The sequence below is a fragment of the Halichoerus grypus genome, chromosome 12, assembly GCF_964656455.1.
Source record: "Halichoerus grypus chromosome 12, mHalGry1.hap1.1, whole genome shotgun sequence".
Classification (NCBI taxonomy): domain Eukaryota; kingdom Metazoa; phylum Chordata; class Mammalia; order Carnivora; family Phocidae; genus Halichoerus; species Halichoerus grypus.
In genome coordinates, this window is record NC_135723.1 from 19565695 (window position 1) to 19580551 (window position 14857).

Below are 14857 nucleotides of genomic sequence, written 5' to 3' on the forward strand. Positions count from 1 at the left end.
AGCGAAAAGGGGAAATGTTTGCCCTAGACCCCAAATACTCTCTTCTGACCACAGGCCGGGCGGTTGCCGCGGAGGCGGCAGGTGCCCGCGAGGACCGCTAGGTGTCGCTGTGAACCCGCGAGAGCCGGGCCTCCCGCCGCGGGCACACTTGAGCTCGGTCTGTTTTCAATCAACACGTTGTCAGTTTTCCTCCCCGAGGCCCCAGGGGTGTGCTAGGAATTTTTATTTCTTGAGAAATCCTGTGATTCAGCTGCCCTTTGTTGGCCCTGCTTGAGAAAATGAAGACTGTGCTTGCTCTCCCAGCCCCCCAGGCGGGGGCTCCCTGACAAGTGTCTGTGGACCACCAGCTACAGTGCCACTCCTTCCCCGTTCCTCCTGTGAACAACCCTGGCCTCAGCCTTGCTCTCCCCCCTCCCTTTTTGCCTCTTCACTCCTCTTTTTATCTTTCTCTCCTGGTGCCCGGTGACACTAATGAGCCCTCAGGGGCTCCGTGCAAAGGGCTCCATGCTAGAAGCCTTGTCCTGGTGAATTTCAAGGCACCCAAACCAGCTCCGACATCAACTTGCTTGCAAATTCCATCCTCACATTCCACCTTCCCCTTCCGATTCTACCCCTGGCCTTGCCCCCTTTGTCCAACGGAGCCACAAATTAAGGCCGTGTTGGAGTGGGAGCAACAAGAGGATAAAAGCTATCTTATCCTAGCCGTGGCACAGAGGGGTTAGAAGCCACCCCTGCTTTCAGACCCCACCTCCCTCTGCCACTTACTAAACCGTGAGACCTCTGGCCTTACTTAGCCGTGAGAGCTTTCTGAGCTTCGATTCTTCAGAAGTAAATTCGATAGTACCTCCAGATGCATCCATTAAATAAAATTGTAAGTCCAAAGGACCCCATGGGATCCTGCACACTGCAAGCATTCTATAAATGCAAAGTGATTTTAATTATTATTACATGGACACTTACGCAAACACATTAGCGCACCCTCAGCCAAAGGTACCGACCTTGGGCCCTCATTCTCCTGAACCCCGTGGTAAGACGGTGTGTTAAGGAAACAAAATCTGGGGGCATTTGGTCAGAGATGCCAAGCACCCCCGCTGCTTCTAACCCTCTCTACTCATGTCAGCAGGGATGAAGTTGTTCTGAGCCCAGCTGGGAGCCGCCTTGGTCAATAGCAGTAGCTTGCTTGGCAAAATGCCCTGATAGCTGTCCCGGGGCCTTCTGGGAAAAGGCCACTTGTGGGCGGAGTCGGCCCGCACTCCCTCCTCCCCAAGGTTTGGTACACCGCTCCCGGGTTTCCAGCTACCACACGGCTACTGTGGGTTTTTGTGGGTGCCCACACGCAGAGTCCCGACTGTGGGAGCCCCGCGGCTGCTCTGCAGGCCCTGAGGCCACACACCCTGGAGAGCTTGGGGAAAGGCGGAGAGAAGGCAGAGCCCGTCATTTACCGGAGGCGTTTCTAGACTACTAGGTGGAGGAAGGTAAATGGTAAAAAGAGCCCCTGCCGGTCCAGATTAGTAACTGCAGCCCCATCCATCGGCGTTTAGAAGAGGGGGCTGATTCTCAGTGACCCAGATCTTGATTTACCGTCTTTGGAAGGCACTCGAATACTCATAGCCTAGATGAGCCTGCTTCTGTTGAGCGGCAGACAGGTGGGGAATGTGTTCAGGAAGAACAGACGGCCTTTACGCCTCCCAAAGCCCAGTGCTCTGAGCTCCGCAGGACTCTGGGAGGCCCGTGGCCATTTCAGATCCCAACCCAAGCCAGGCAGGAGAGGACAGACCCTCATGGGGCATATCTGCTGGTCCAGAAGCTGGTATTGACGCTGTTTCTGTGAAGGCTTAATTTCTGCAGCCAAGAGAAGCCTTGGACTTTCAGGGAAGAGCGTTGTTCGGTCAGAGGATCCACCTGAGTATTCTGTCATCTGACACCTTTCCCCACCTGAAGGGAAATCAAGGGGCATCACCGAACCCTTCCCGCTTAGGCTCAGAGCAGGCAGCCCAGGGTCCTGCCCTGGCTCTGTGACCTCTGGGCAGGTCCCCTCATCTCTCCAGCCCTCAGCTTTCTCATCTGTGAAATGCAGGTGACGGGACCATCCGCAAAGGAGTGCCGTGAGGATGAGTTCATGCAGGCAGCGTACCCAGCACATCTTAGACCCACAGTCGCCATCCTGAGGTTGGTGGAGACAGCCGCAGACCGCCTGGGTGCAGAGGAAGCTGTCATGGAGAAGCTCCGTGAGGTCGACCCGCACTCCAGACCATCCCTCGACTCCTCCCGCCACGGTGGACAGGATCTGTGAAGGGCTGAATGCCCCACACCACAACCTAGACTGAGGGTGCCTCCCTTTCTTTTCAAAATTTGGGAAACCCTCATGCCTTGCTCTTGAGAAGTCAAAATGGTACAGCCACTTTGGAAAAGTATGGCAGTCTCTCAGAAAGATCTAGAATTACCACATGATCCAGCAAGTCCACTCTTAGAGACAGTCCAAGAGAAATTAGAACATGTGCCTGCAAAATAATTGGTACATGAGCGTTCATTGCAGCATTGTCCATAATAGCCAAGAGGAGCAAACAGCTCAAATATCCAGCAACTCATGAATGGAGAAACACCATGCGGTATGCTCATCCAGGAGAACATCACTCAGCCCTAGAAGGGGATGAAGTACTAGTACCTGCTGCAACAGAACTAGATCTTGATAACTTTGTGCTGAATGAAATAAGCCAAGCCACAAAAGGACGAATACTGTATGATTCTGTTTCTGTGAAACGTCCTGAATAGACAAATCCATAAAGACGGATGGATTAGTAGGTGCCAGGGCCTGGGGATGGGGAATGACAATTTATGGGATTGGGGTTTATTTGGAGGGAGATGAAAATATTTTAGAATTAGGTAGTGGTGGTGGTTGTACAATTTTGTGATTATACTAAAAACCACTGAATTTTATGGTATGTGAATCAAATCACAATATGAATAATTAAATTGTTACCAAAAAAAAAAAAAAGGACAGTTTCACATGCCAGCTGGAGCATGTTCTTACTGTGGATGGAGAAACGAGATGGGCAGTGCGGGGACGGGTGGAGAGCCTTGCCTATAAATCAGATTAACCAGCTTCCCTCCCTCAGCCGTGCCTGGCTCTGAATGGGCTGGGGCTGCCTCGAGTTTTCTCAATGCCACAGAAATCAAAGAGCCGCAGGGATGCTGGGGCTCAGCGTGTGGGCAGCAGGTTGCTCGCCTCCAGGCACTGGGCCAGCCCCACCCAGCAGGAAACACATAGGAAGAAAGCAGAGCTCCTAAGCGTGTTTTGCCTTGGTCTTAAGATTTACAAGGATCGTGTTTTCCTAACCTCAAATCAGGACTGATAATTACAGTTTGTGCTCATGGGGACTGTAGGATACACCATTTTAAGTTAGGACTGTCTCCCAAGATCTAATCACAAGGCTTCGGTTTTTCTGGACACATCCCTCGAAGAAGACAAGTTTCCGAAGAACTTAGACTCTTTGGGGAGTCCCAGGGAACAATTTTTTTCCTACAACTCAGGTTTCCTGGTGAAAGGTATTTCATCAGAACTGGACAGTGGTCAACCCTTATCTGTGATTTTGCTTTCAGAGATTTTCATTAGTTGTGGTCCACCACCGTCTGGAAGCAATGGTCCTCCTTCTGACATATGGTCAGAAGGTCGGCGGTACGTCGATGTCACAATGCCCAAGCCATTCACCTCATCATTCGCGTCAGCACAAGGAGAAGCGTGAGTACAGGACAATACGAGATTTTGAGAGAGGGAGACCACAGTTACATTTTAATGAGGTGCATATTGATATAATTGTTCCATAATTGTTCCATTTTATTATTAGTTATTGTTAGTAATCTCTGACTATGCCTATTTTATAAATTAAACTTTATCATAAATTTTATGTATGTATAGGAAAAAATATAGTACATCTAACGTTCGGTACTATCTGCCATTTCAGGCATCCACTGGGGGGGGGTCTTGGAATGTACCCCCCACGGATGAGGGGGACTACTGTACTTTTTAGCCTGAGAGCAAATCTAGTGCAGGGCTTGGGTTGAGTGAGGTGCCTGTCACCTTTCCGGTGGCAGGGCTCAGGCTCCAGACCTAGAAAATCTGTGCGCCTTTCCTCTGGTTCCTCAAAGCCTGTTCGGAATATTGACAGGAAGTTCAGTGCAGCAGAAACACTGAGGGGTTCTCTTTACTTCCCCAACACAAATGTGACCACCATCCCCCAATAGGGACAGATGTCACAGACTAGGCATGGGGCCAGTCGCATTTGGGGGGAACTGTTGAGTGTTCTCTGAAATAGCTGGAGCTTCCACTGACCGTGTGGCTAGACCCTGCTGGGGCGCCTTATCTAACATGGAATAGGGCCTGAGAGAATTCAGGACTTCCTTCCTAGCTGAGACACACACTCATTCAAAAAGTTTCCTTATACCCACCATCCTCTACCTCTGCCACCCTGGACCAAGCCACCGACATTCGTATCTGGATTAATCCAATAGCCACTTGATTGGTCTCTATGTCCAGCCCCGTTCCCTGCCTCCCAGAAGTCTATTCTCAAATCAGCAGAGAGATGTTTGGGGTTTTTTTAAGATTGTATTTATTTATTTATTTATTGGAGCCGGCGGGGAGGGAGAGGGCCTAGCAGATTCAGCCCAGAGCCCCCGTCAGGGCTCAATCCCATGACCCAGAGATCACCACCTGAGCGGAAACCAAGAGTCGGCTGCTTAACCAACCACGCCACCCAGGCGCCCCCAGAGAGATGCTTTTAAAACATAAATGATATCACCCCTCAAAACCCTGCAATGGCTCCCTAAAAACCAAAGTCCTTACCAGGGTCCACAAAGTCCTACATGATGATCATACGATCCCCCGACCCCTCACCATACACGCCCCACAGACACACATTCCCAGCCTGTCCCCACAGATACATGCCCCCTCCCCCACAAACACCCCTCTGCAGTCACCTCCAGTCCTTATGCTCATCACCCTGTTCCTCCTACTGATTCTCGGCTTGCCCCTGCCTTTGTATTTCCAGCCTGGAGGCTCTTCCAGCTCCCTGTGTGGCTCTTTCCCCACTTCCAGCAATTACTTCTCCCTTACCATGGGGGCGTTCCTTGAGCACCCTCGTTAAAGGGGCCATCCCCTTCCTCCATAACTGACCCTGTTCATTTTTCTCAGTGGCATTTACCACCATTAACACTTCATGCCTAGACACATGGATTATATATATATATATATACAGATACGTATGTAATATGTATAATCCATTTGTCTATCATTCCCATGGAAATAAACGCAGACCAACCATATGAGAAAAGCGAAAGCTACTACTTATTCATAACTCACTACAGCAAGGGGGTCAGCCGTGCCACCCAAACTCTTGCAGAGACTCACAGGCAAGGAGAGGAGCAGGAAAGCTTTATGGTGCAACAGAGGGAAGGCTTCAGGTGTGGTCTGCCGGGGGTCTGTCGGCATGGGGAGCTGTCGGCGGGCTCCCTGGAGGGGGTGCATCTCGTGGGACTGGTGAGGAGTGGATATTTGGCTTTCTGTGGTTGGTCCTCATTTGGAAGTGGACATAAAGTTAGGGAAGCTGTCGTAATCCATCAAGCCCTGGCTATTCTGGGCAGATTGGCACAGACATTCTTGCTCACCTTCCGAGACTGTTACTAGACCTAGCAATCTGGCTTCCGGCGAGCCTGACTTCCAAAAGGCTGGTGTCCTGTGCTGCTCACTGTGGACCAGGGCTTGCTTTCCCGCAGGCTGTAGGTCAGAGTTCTGTTTTTATCTACGTTCCGACCGTTGTTCGTTTGTATATTCAGTCTCTCATCCTTCACTAGGACATAAACGGTAAGAGCATTGTTTTTATTTACTGCTCTATCCCCAGAGCCTAAAATAGTGCCTGGTGCCTCGTAGGCACGCAGTGACTGTTTGCTATATCATAATGTTTGTCCAGGTCTAGTCAGAAACGCCGTGGCTCTGCCGCATGACCTGGGTAGCAAACCCCCCGCAAGCTGGCATAATTCAGTCCCAGGCTACAGATGTTTGTTGAGTGCTTGCTACATACCCAGGAGGCTTGGTCTGGGGCTGTGGTTATTCACTCAGGTTACACAGGACAAGCATCAGCTGCACATGGATTGAAGGCTGGGATTCTGAGTGCTTTCGCCTTTGCTCAAAATTTCTCTTCTCTCCCACTTTGAACTCATCTCTACTTTTGGGGTCCCGCAGGTTCCAGGTCCTGCATTATATTCAGAGACTGCTGTGGCCCACGCCTGCTTTCTCCAGCACTTACTTGCTGTGAAATGCATTTAGTCCCCACAAAGTGCCCGTGTGGTAGCTGGTTGTCTTCTTAATGAGCTGGTTATCTTCCCAGCTGGATTATTCCCTTTTAGAGCAGGAGCCGCCTCTCACCCCCAAAACAGGTGGTCTGAGTCTCTCCCCATCCCCCCACCCCTCCTATCATTGACCTTTTCCCTGAGCTCCGGATCAGATGTCTCCCTGGCCCCGGGACCCTGCCATTTTCTACACACCGAAGTCCCACCTGGCTCAGAGCTGTATGCTGGCCTGAAAGCCCAAGGCCTGGGCCCCCTACTCGGCATCTTAATTATTTTCTGAGAAGGGCTCCCCATTAAGTCTTTTGCAAAAATATTTAAATAGTTCTGAGTTATCTGTTCTTCCAGAAAGGTTTGGGTTAATTTATCTTTCAGACAGAACACTCAAGGGAAGGGGCGCCTGGGTGGCGCAGTCGATTAAGCATCCTGACTCTTGGTTTAGGCTCAGGTCATGATCTCAGGGTCGTGGGATCGAGCCCCGTGTCAGGCTCAGCACTCAGCTTGGAGTCTGCTTGGGATTCTCTCTTTCTCTCTCCCTCTGCCCCTCCTCCTGCTCTCACGCTCTCGCTCTCTCGCTCGCTCTCTCTCAAATAAATAAATAAATCTTAAAAACACACACACACACTCAAGGAACCAAGAAACGAATAGGCCAGGATGGTACGGGGAGTAGAATCTTCGGGGAGGGCTTATCAGCAGGCTAAGGTCAGCCGTAGCAGACAGAACGGAAGCTCCCCAAGGGCAGGGATTTGGGGCAGCTGTGTTTACTCATGAATCAACACCTGGCACACAGGAGATGCTCCATAAATATTTATTGAATGAATGGGAGTTATAAACACGCACATTAAGTATGAAATGAGAAACGCCAAGTTTCAGTAGCGATCCTTTTCAATATTCACTCATTTTGTCGCTTTGATTTTCTCAGCCATCACAAAGCACATTCCATAAAAAAAGGCAAACGATAGAAGTACAGATGCGAAAGAGGGCTCTGAGGAGTGAAAGTGTCCATGCCTGGTTTCTGTTCGCAAGCCGCACATGCTTGTAACACCCTGCTTCCCACGGAGCGCGACGGAAAGCTGAAACTCCGGAATTCACCACGTGGTTTCAAATCCCTCGACAACGGGTCCCTCTGTGGTCTAATCCCTGAACATCTCTGCCCCAATTTTATGACTCAGAAGCAGGCAACTCAAAGTTAGCTACAGAAGTCCATATGTGTTTAAGGCCTTGAAAGGGAAATGTGAGAAATTTTTCACAAGATCCGTAGCACTCCCTGGCTTTATTTTATTCAGATAACTTTTTTTTTTCCCCAAACCTGGTAAATGTTAGAAAACAAATGGCCTCAGCCCTGGACCTCAGACTTCTGATTTCCCCTCACCCAGGAACCAAATATGCAAAGGGAAGAGCAGATTTTCTCTTGGCCAAAGAACGCCTCACCTGGGGCCACTCCTGACCCCATGTCTTGGCTTCCTCCAGGCTCCCATCTTGGGGCTTGGAAGGCAAGCGGCTCTTCCTGCCCATCACCAGGGGAGAAACTGAGCCCTCAAACAGACCCTAGCCTTCGGGAAGTCCCTCCCTGTGCCTGACTTAAATCTCTTCTGGCCGAGAAGCCCAAGCCCAATTCCCTCCTGCCCTGTCATCACTGGAGAAGGGGAAACAGCTGCTCACTGCTCTCCTTTTAATCATCCTTAATGGGCTCGTAAACAGTTATTAGGTCCTCCTTCAGCCTTCTCTGAGCCTCATTTTACTTGCATTGAGGCTGAGAGCTTCTGAGGAAGGCATTTTACTCAGGGCTCCACAGACTTGTGGAGTCTTAAATGGGTAATCAGCCACTTCACCCACTTTAACCTCCAGAAATGAACAGCTCTGCCTCCTTTTGCAAAATTTAAATCTATTCAAGGGAGTTCCCTGGCAACCAACCCTTATTAATAAATCACGCCTGCTCTAGGCCGGACAGGGCATTTTTTCAATGTTTCCTTCTCTTGAGAAGTCACCCTCGTGCAAAGACACACAATAAACACACAGCCACTCCCTCGAAGTTCGGCATTTGCAGGATTGTGGGCCTGGGGAGTTCTCATCTGGCTCCCCAGCTGAGAAGGGGGTGTGTTGCTCTAATAGACTCTTGCTGGGCCTTTCTTGTGGTTACTAGACTAGGAACATAGCAGCTGGAGGGGTCGGAGGCAGGACATAGAGCTAGAGCAAGACCTGCTCAGCCTCCACTAGGCACACACTGGAAAGTTCCATTTTCTGCTCCATCATGCTACCGTTTATTTTCAGTATTGTTCATGCCCACTGGGGAAAGTCCCAGTTGTATGGCTGGTTAGAGCTTCCCGTTGTGTGTCCACTCTGGGTCCTGTGGTTCCCTCCGATGGCAGGAGGTAGGGGAGGAACAGGGCACGGAGGTGGCACGGTGGGTGTTGTTTTAACTTTGAGAAAGAGTGATTTCATTTCAAGAGAAATTTTAACCAGGATGGCTAAGATGAAGGGGACCGACAACACCAAGTGTGGGCAAGGAAGTAAAGCAATTGAAACTCTCAGTCATTGCTGGTGGAAATGTACATTGGAGCCACCAGCTTTGGAATTCTCGGCCGACGCCAGCAATGGCTCTGACAATTCCACTCTTAGGAATATGCTCGGAAGGAATAAGGGATTTATGCTCAGCAAAAAACCTGCACAAGAAGGTTCATAGCGATGGGATTTATAATAGTAAAATACCAGAAGCAGCCACCCAAGTGCAGAATGGATAAACAAACTGAGGCCTAGTCCTGCAATGGAAGAGGACACACAGTGGAAGAGAACTGAATTACTAATCTATAGTGCCACATGGATGAATCTCACAGATGTGATGCTGAGCAAAAGAAGCCAGACATCGGGGGACCTAGGTGGCTCAGTCGGTTAAGCATCGACTCTTGGTATCGGCCCGGTCATGATCTCAGGGTTGTGGGATCGAGACCCGAGTCTGGCTCCGAGCTCAGTGGGGAGTCTGCTTGAGATTCTCTCTCCCTCTCCCTCTGCCCCTCCCCCCTTCTCTCTCTCTAAAATAAACAAATAAATCTTAAAAAAAAAAAAAGCCAGACACAAAAGAGCATGTTCTGTGTGATTGCACTTATATGAAATTCAGAAAAGGCAAAAACTAATCTAGGATGATCAAGATCAGAAGAGTGGCTGCCTCTGAGGGGAGCCTATTATGAGCGGAATAGCTTGGATCCATGCACTTGATTGAACGTAAGTTACACCTTCATAAAAAAAAAAAATACAAGAAGGTGTCCATTGTGTTTTCTTCTCCCCAGATGAATAACTGATTATTTATTCATCAATTTTTTTTTTTTTTTTTACTGCTCTGTTTCTTTTTAAACATTTGAGGTGACTTCCGAAGGTGTGTGGCTTTGTGTGTTCATCAAGGAAGAAACTGGAGCGGTGCTACACAAGGACAGGGGATTGAGATGAAACCCGCTGTGAGGGGAGCCCTCAGTATTTATGTCAGGAAGTCCTGAGCACTTCCTACGGAGCTTCCCAGCAGTCCACACGAAGAAGAGACATGATTCCACATCCAAAAGTTAATAGTTCATCTGATCGGAGGACAGAGACCCAAGAGAAATTTCTCCCATGCTGTCTCAGAAAAGGGCAACTATGTGTGTTTTAAACATCCCATTCGGGGCCCTGGCTCTCTGAGTCCTTCAGCCCATGTTTTCACCCCTGATGCTCCCACCCCTGCCCTCATGGGAACTAGGGCGAGGCAGTCTCCCAGAGACACTCAAGGCCCCTCCCCCTTGCTGCGATGTGGGGCCTGCACCCAGATACCTGTTATTTTCCCGGGTGCGGTTTGGGGGAAGCCCTGCTCGTGAGGACTGGGTTTCTGCTCTTTGGGGTGCCCGGCTTGCCATCCTGGTTTCTGGAACGGGGGCGTCCTCAGCCGGAGCTTTGCCGCTCAGCCCATCTCGCTCACCGGTGCTCCTCGGTGGCCTGGCCCCTTCCCCAGCGACAGCTCTACTCGGAGCAGTTCTCTGGGGGTCTGGCTCTTTCCATCTTGGCATTTGGGTTGAGGGATCTTTCCACTTTCTGGCTCCTGTGTTTGAGTTGAATTCATATACTGCCCCAGTAACTAGGAGAAAAAACATATAACCACCATATAAATGAGGGAATTCAAATGTTCTCCTCCCCCATCTCTACCTGGCTCCTTTCTTACCCCAGGGAAAGAGGAAAGACACTAGAAGGGGTGAGTCATGGAGAGAGGAAGCAGGCTCATGAATGGCACAATCTTCACCAGCCTGCCCTTCCTATGAGCTTTAGGACTCTGACCACAGAGGTAGCAAATATCATGCCTCCCTGGATAGAAAGACTTCGGACAGGCTCTCGGTTGCAAGATTAGAAAGCCACATAAATCTTGAATTCCATGTCCGCTTTGGATAAATTTGGTTCAGTTTCTAATGGGGTTACCCATTATGTTCTGATTTTTTTTAAGGATTTTATTTATTTTTTTGAGAGAGACAGAGCAAGAGAGCCTGAGCTGGGGGGGAGGGGCAGAGGGAGACGCAAGCTCCCCGCTGAGCAGGGAGCCCGACGCGGGGCTCGATCCCAGGACCCTGGGATCATGACCTGAGCAGAAGGCAGACGCTTCATGGACTGAGCCCCCCAGGCGCCCCTGACGGGTTTGTTTTAAAAGCCCCCTGAATTCCAGACACAAGAAGGAAGCCATGAAGTAGGGAGGAAAGGACTCTGATTTTTACGTATGTTAGGTTAGCGGAGATTCGTGGACACAGACACGAAGCCTCTGTGGAGATGGTGCAAGAGAGCCGTGTGACTGAGCCAGAGCAGTGGGCACTAATCGGTGCGCTCGTTCACATCAGTGCAGTTGGCTCCTCTCTTCCTTTTTTCCGTCTCTCAGCACATGAATGTCGATGACAGCCTTGGTCCTTCCGGGCTTTTGCCCCAGAAGATGGAGTCTCAGGCGATCCCCTGCTCTTGCTTTGAGTGGCCTCTCGGCAGAAGATCCCACCAGCACTTATGCTAATGTGGGCACATTATGGTAACAAGTACCTAATAATAGAGGGAAATTTAATTCCGGCAGCGGCAGCAGCCTCTCCTGGAGAGGAGCCACCCTTCCGAGAAGGACCGAGCCACTTGCATGTGAGGATGGCAGGGAGCCAGCACACTTGCCTCCCGAGTTTGGTTTCCTTCCCTTTATTCACATCTATAATTGAGCCTTTGTAAGTGGAGGGATGTGTGTAAAGGAGCTAAATTTGGAGCTGATTTCATGGGGGTGAGGGGAGCTCTGGAGGCCAGCTTTACCTTATGTTCATCTTGCCGACCAAGAAGAAATTCTTGGCCCTGATCTAGGGGAAAAGGGAGCCAAGCCTGCCATTTCTCCATCTCTCTCACTACCAATAGGGTGGTGTTAGAAGCATTCAGAAAGGACTGGGGGAGGAGGTTGAGCTCCAAAGGGCAGGCAGAATGCACCAGTCTCCTGAGTTGGTTTGCGATTTAGGAAGGGAGGCTAGCGAGGGCGGGAGGCTTTAGGTGGAAATCCGCTGAGGCCTCACACGTGGTCAGATGCTTGAGCATCTGCCAGCTCAGAGGTGATCTCCCCCGGGATGAGAGCGGAAGGGTCAGGCAACACCCTCAAACGGAGGGACAAACTGAGTTAAGGGCAGGACCTTGGATAGGGTCCTCCGTGACTCTACCCACCTGGAATATGAAAAACACCTTTTGGATGGACGGCACTGCCACTTAATTACCTGGGTCGATGGCTTCTCCATCAAAGACAGAGTTCATCTGAATTGTTTCCTAAGGAGGAAAAGAGACAGCTTCAAGCACAACCCTGCACGCCTCCCGCCCTGCCAGGCCGCTCATCCTCACAGCCTGCTGTGTTCCTTACCCAGGGCCTTCTTGACCCTTGTCTACTCGCTAGGCACCGTGCTAGGTGCTGGGGACACAGTGGTGAACACGACAGGTGTGGGGGCTGCCTGCACAATGCTTGTAGTCAGTGGGCGCCCCTGCCCACAGGTGCATGACATAGAGTGCTAAGGTGGACGTGGGACTCTGGCATGCGCGGGGCCCAGGAGGGCCAGGAGGACATCTAATCCAGCTTGGGAGGCAGGAAAGCATCCCAAGTAAACGCTGTCTAAGCTGCACAGAAAGAAGAGCAGAAATGCCACACAACCCTGGCTGAGACCTCCTTTGCCTAAGTGGGATCTGTCAGGCAGGCGGGCGTGGCAGGCAGAGAGAAGCACTCACGTGCTCCCACCCGTGGCCTCTGGCCGTGTCCCCTTGCCCAGGCCAACACAGTGTTGCATCTGGGCCTGGCCTGCCTCCCCTACGCCCGGTGCTCCAGCTCCCCTCCTTCCCCTGTTCTTTGTGCCACCCTCTGGGGACCTGACCTCCGTCCCCAGGGAAACACCCCCTTCTCTCACAAGGTGCCCTCTGGAGGTGCCCTTCTTTAGCATGCTAATGAGGATGATGTTTGGAGTCTAGGGGGTTCTAATCACACCAGCCATCATCTACGCACTGACCCACGGCTCCCCAACTCCCACGACAGAGGAAATGGAGACCATATGGGTTTTATCCATTTGAACAGTTCAGCAGCTACACTTTTTATGGTCATGGGGATTTACTTATTTAATTAATTTAATGCATATTTCTAAGGTGCTCTCTGAGTGGTATCACCAAGGGGACTTGCCTTAGACACTAAGACTAAGGAGATAAGAGATCCCCCTTTCCTCCCGAGTGTAGACAGGCCTGTCCGGATAAGCACTTAGGTGACGGACCTGAAGCAGAAATTCTAGAGCACTGGATAGTGTTTGTCATTGTGCATATCATTCCCCCCATTTATGGGTCTTGGATCATAACAGAATCTTATTATCAGGGGGTGAGGGAGACTGGAGGGGTCACCTTCAAGTTCTGTCACTTCCCAGTGGGCAGATCAGGTTCAGTAAAGAAAAACAAGGAAGTAAGGGTGGGGGGCAGTGAGGAGACTCTCCAGCTATCTTGTAACACTTGGCATTTGCGTGACTCTTAACAGTTCTCAAGGTAGTTCCTCACCTGCGACCCCGGGGCACGTGTTCTCACTCCCATTTTACAGATGAGGAATCTAAAGCTTAAAGAGGCTGAGGGAGTCTGCAAGGTCATACGGCCAAGTGGGCCAGAGCCCACCCCTGGACCAAGCTATGCCCCGTCTCCCTTGCTTTTCCGCAAGGTTGTGGAACGGTGAAGAAAAAATAAATATCACCGAAGGCTGAGGCTCCATTTCTGCTCTTTAAGGCAACTCACTCTCCTGGAGAGCTGGTGTAGATAATAAACACCACTATTCAATATTTATGAAATCCACTTCTTCTGCAAATATATCAGCAGACATGTTCAGTGGAGGGAACAAATTCTATCAGGAGCTCGTCACACAGCAATCTGTTCCAGTGGCCAAATACAAGCGTCTCCCTGAATGATAAACACTCCCACGAGGCTGTGGCAGGGTCTGCCTGAGAGGGGCGGGGAGTGGCCCACCACACGTCACCCAAGCCAGGTGCCCCGCGGCCACCACACTTACCACCAAAACCTCTGGCTTTGTAGTCTTCATCTCTGCAGGGAATAGAACAGATAGAAGTGAAGCTCCTTGGACACTAAATTGACCTTGAAATTCTACCTCCACAATGGGATTTCTCTTAAACAGGCTTTGAACTTAGTATTGCAGACACGACGAGGAATTCTCTGCAGAAATGTTTATTGACAGTTTTCTACCTTCCAGAAAAATACACACCCACACACATGCACACACATAATAATAATATACAGAATTTGTTTTTGAATGTTACTCTTTTCCCAATTTATTGCTATTACTGGACCTGGGTAATTAGCTTTTTACTGAAAGATAAGAAAGATCCAGTTGATACATTTGTTCGTAATGTGAGGATTCTTTGAATCCATTCCCTATGCCCTTTTAAAAAGTAACTAGGGTGGGTGACAGTCTGTGAAGACCTCATTAAAATCATTTCATTTGATATGATCAATAACCATTACAATCAAATTTCTAACCCTGCTTAGTGCCTTGTGCATATCAGCTACGCACGCCTATGGATTGAGTGATTAAAGCAATCTTTTTTTGGGCGCCTGGGTGGCTCAGTCTGTTAAGCAACTGCCTTCAGCTCAGGTCATGATCCTGGAGTCCCAGGATCGGGTCCCACATCAGGCTCCCTGCTCAGTGGGGAGTCTGCTTCGCCTCTGACCCTACCCCCTCTCTACCCTCTCTCTCTCTCACTCTCTGTCTCTCAAAGAAGTAAATACAATCTTTAAAAAAAAAAAAAAGCCATCTTTTTTTTTTTTTTAAACACGCTTTCCAATCCTCTGTCCCATCTCTCCCCATAGCCTGGATTCCCCTCGAAGCAGCAACTTTCCAGGCTTGGGTCTGTCATCCCCTTAGGCTTGGCGTCCTTATTCAGATGGGAATTTGCTCAACTCACCAGCGCCTCAACTCTCCCTGCCCATCTGACTGCACCCCGCCCCCCTTTCCGACTTGCCTGACCCAAATAACTTGTGA

General features: G+C 50.1%; 1 protein-coding gene across 1 annotated transcript in view; it reads right to left on the reverse strand.

Moving 5' to 3' along the window:
• Positions 1-10133: 10133 nt before the first annotated feature.
• CDHR3 (cadherin related family member 3) overlaps positions 10134-14857 on the reverse strand; it is a 59327-nt gene continuing 54603 nt past the window's right edge. Inside the window, 4 exon segments of the mRNA XM_036067408.2 lie at positions 10134-10235; positions 10238-10435; positions 12069-12117; positions 13871-13902. Of these exon segments, the coding sequence (XP_035923301.2) occupies positions 10138-10235; positions 10238-10435; positions 12069-12117; positions 13871-13902 (377 nt within the window). The 3' untranslated portion in view covers positions 10134-10137.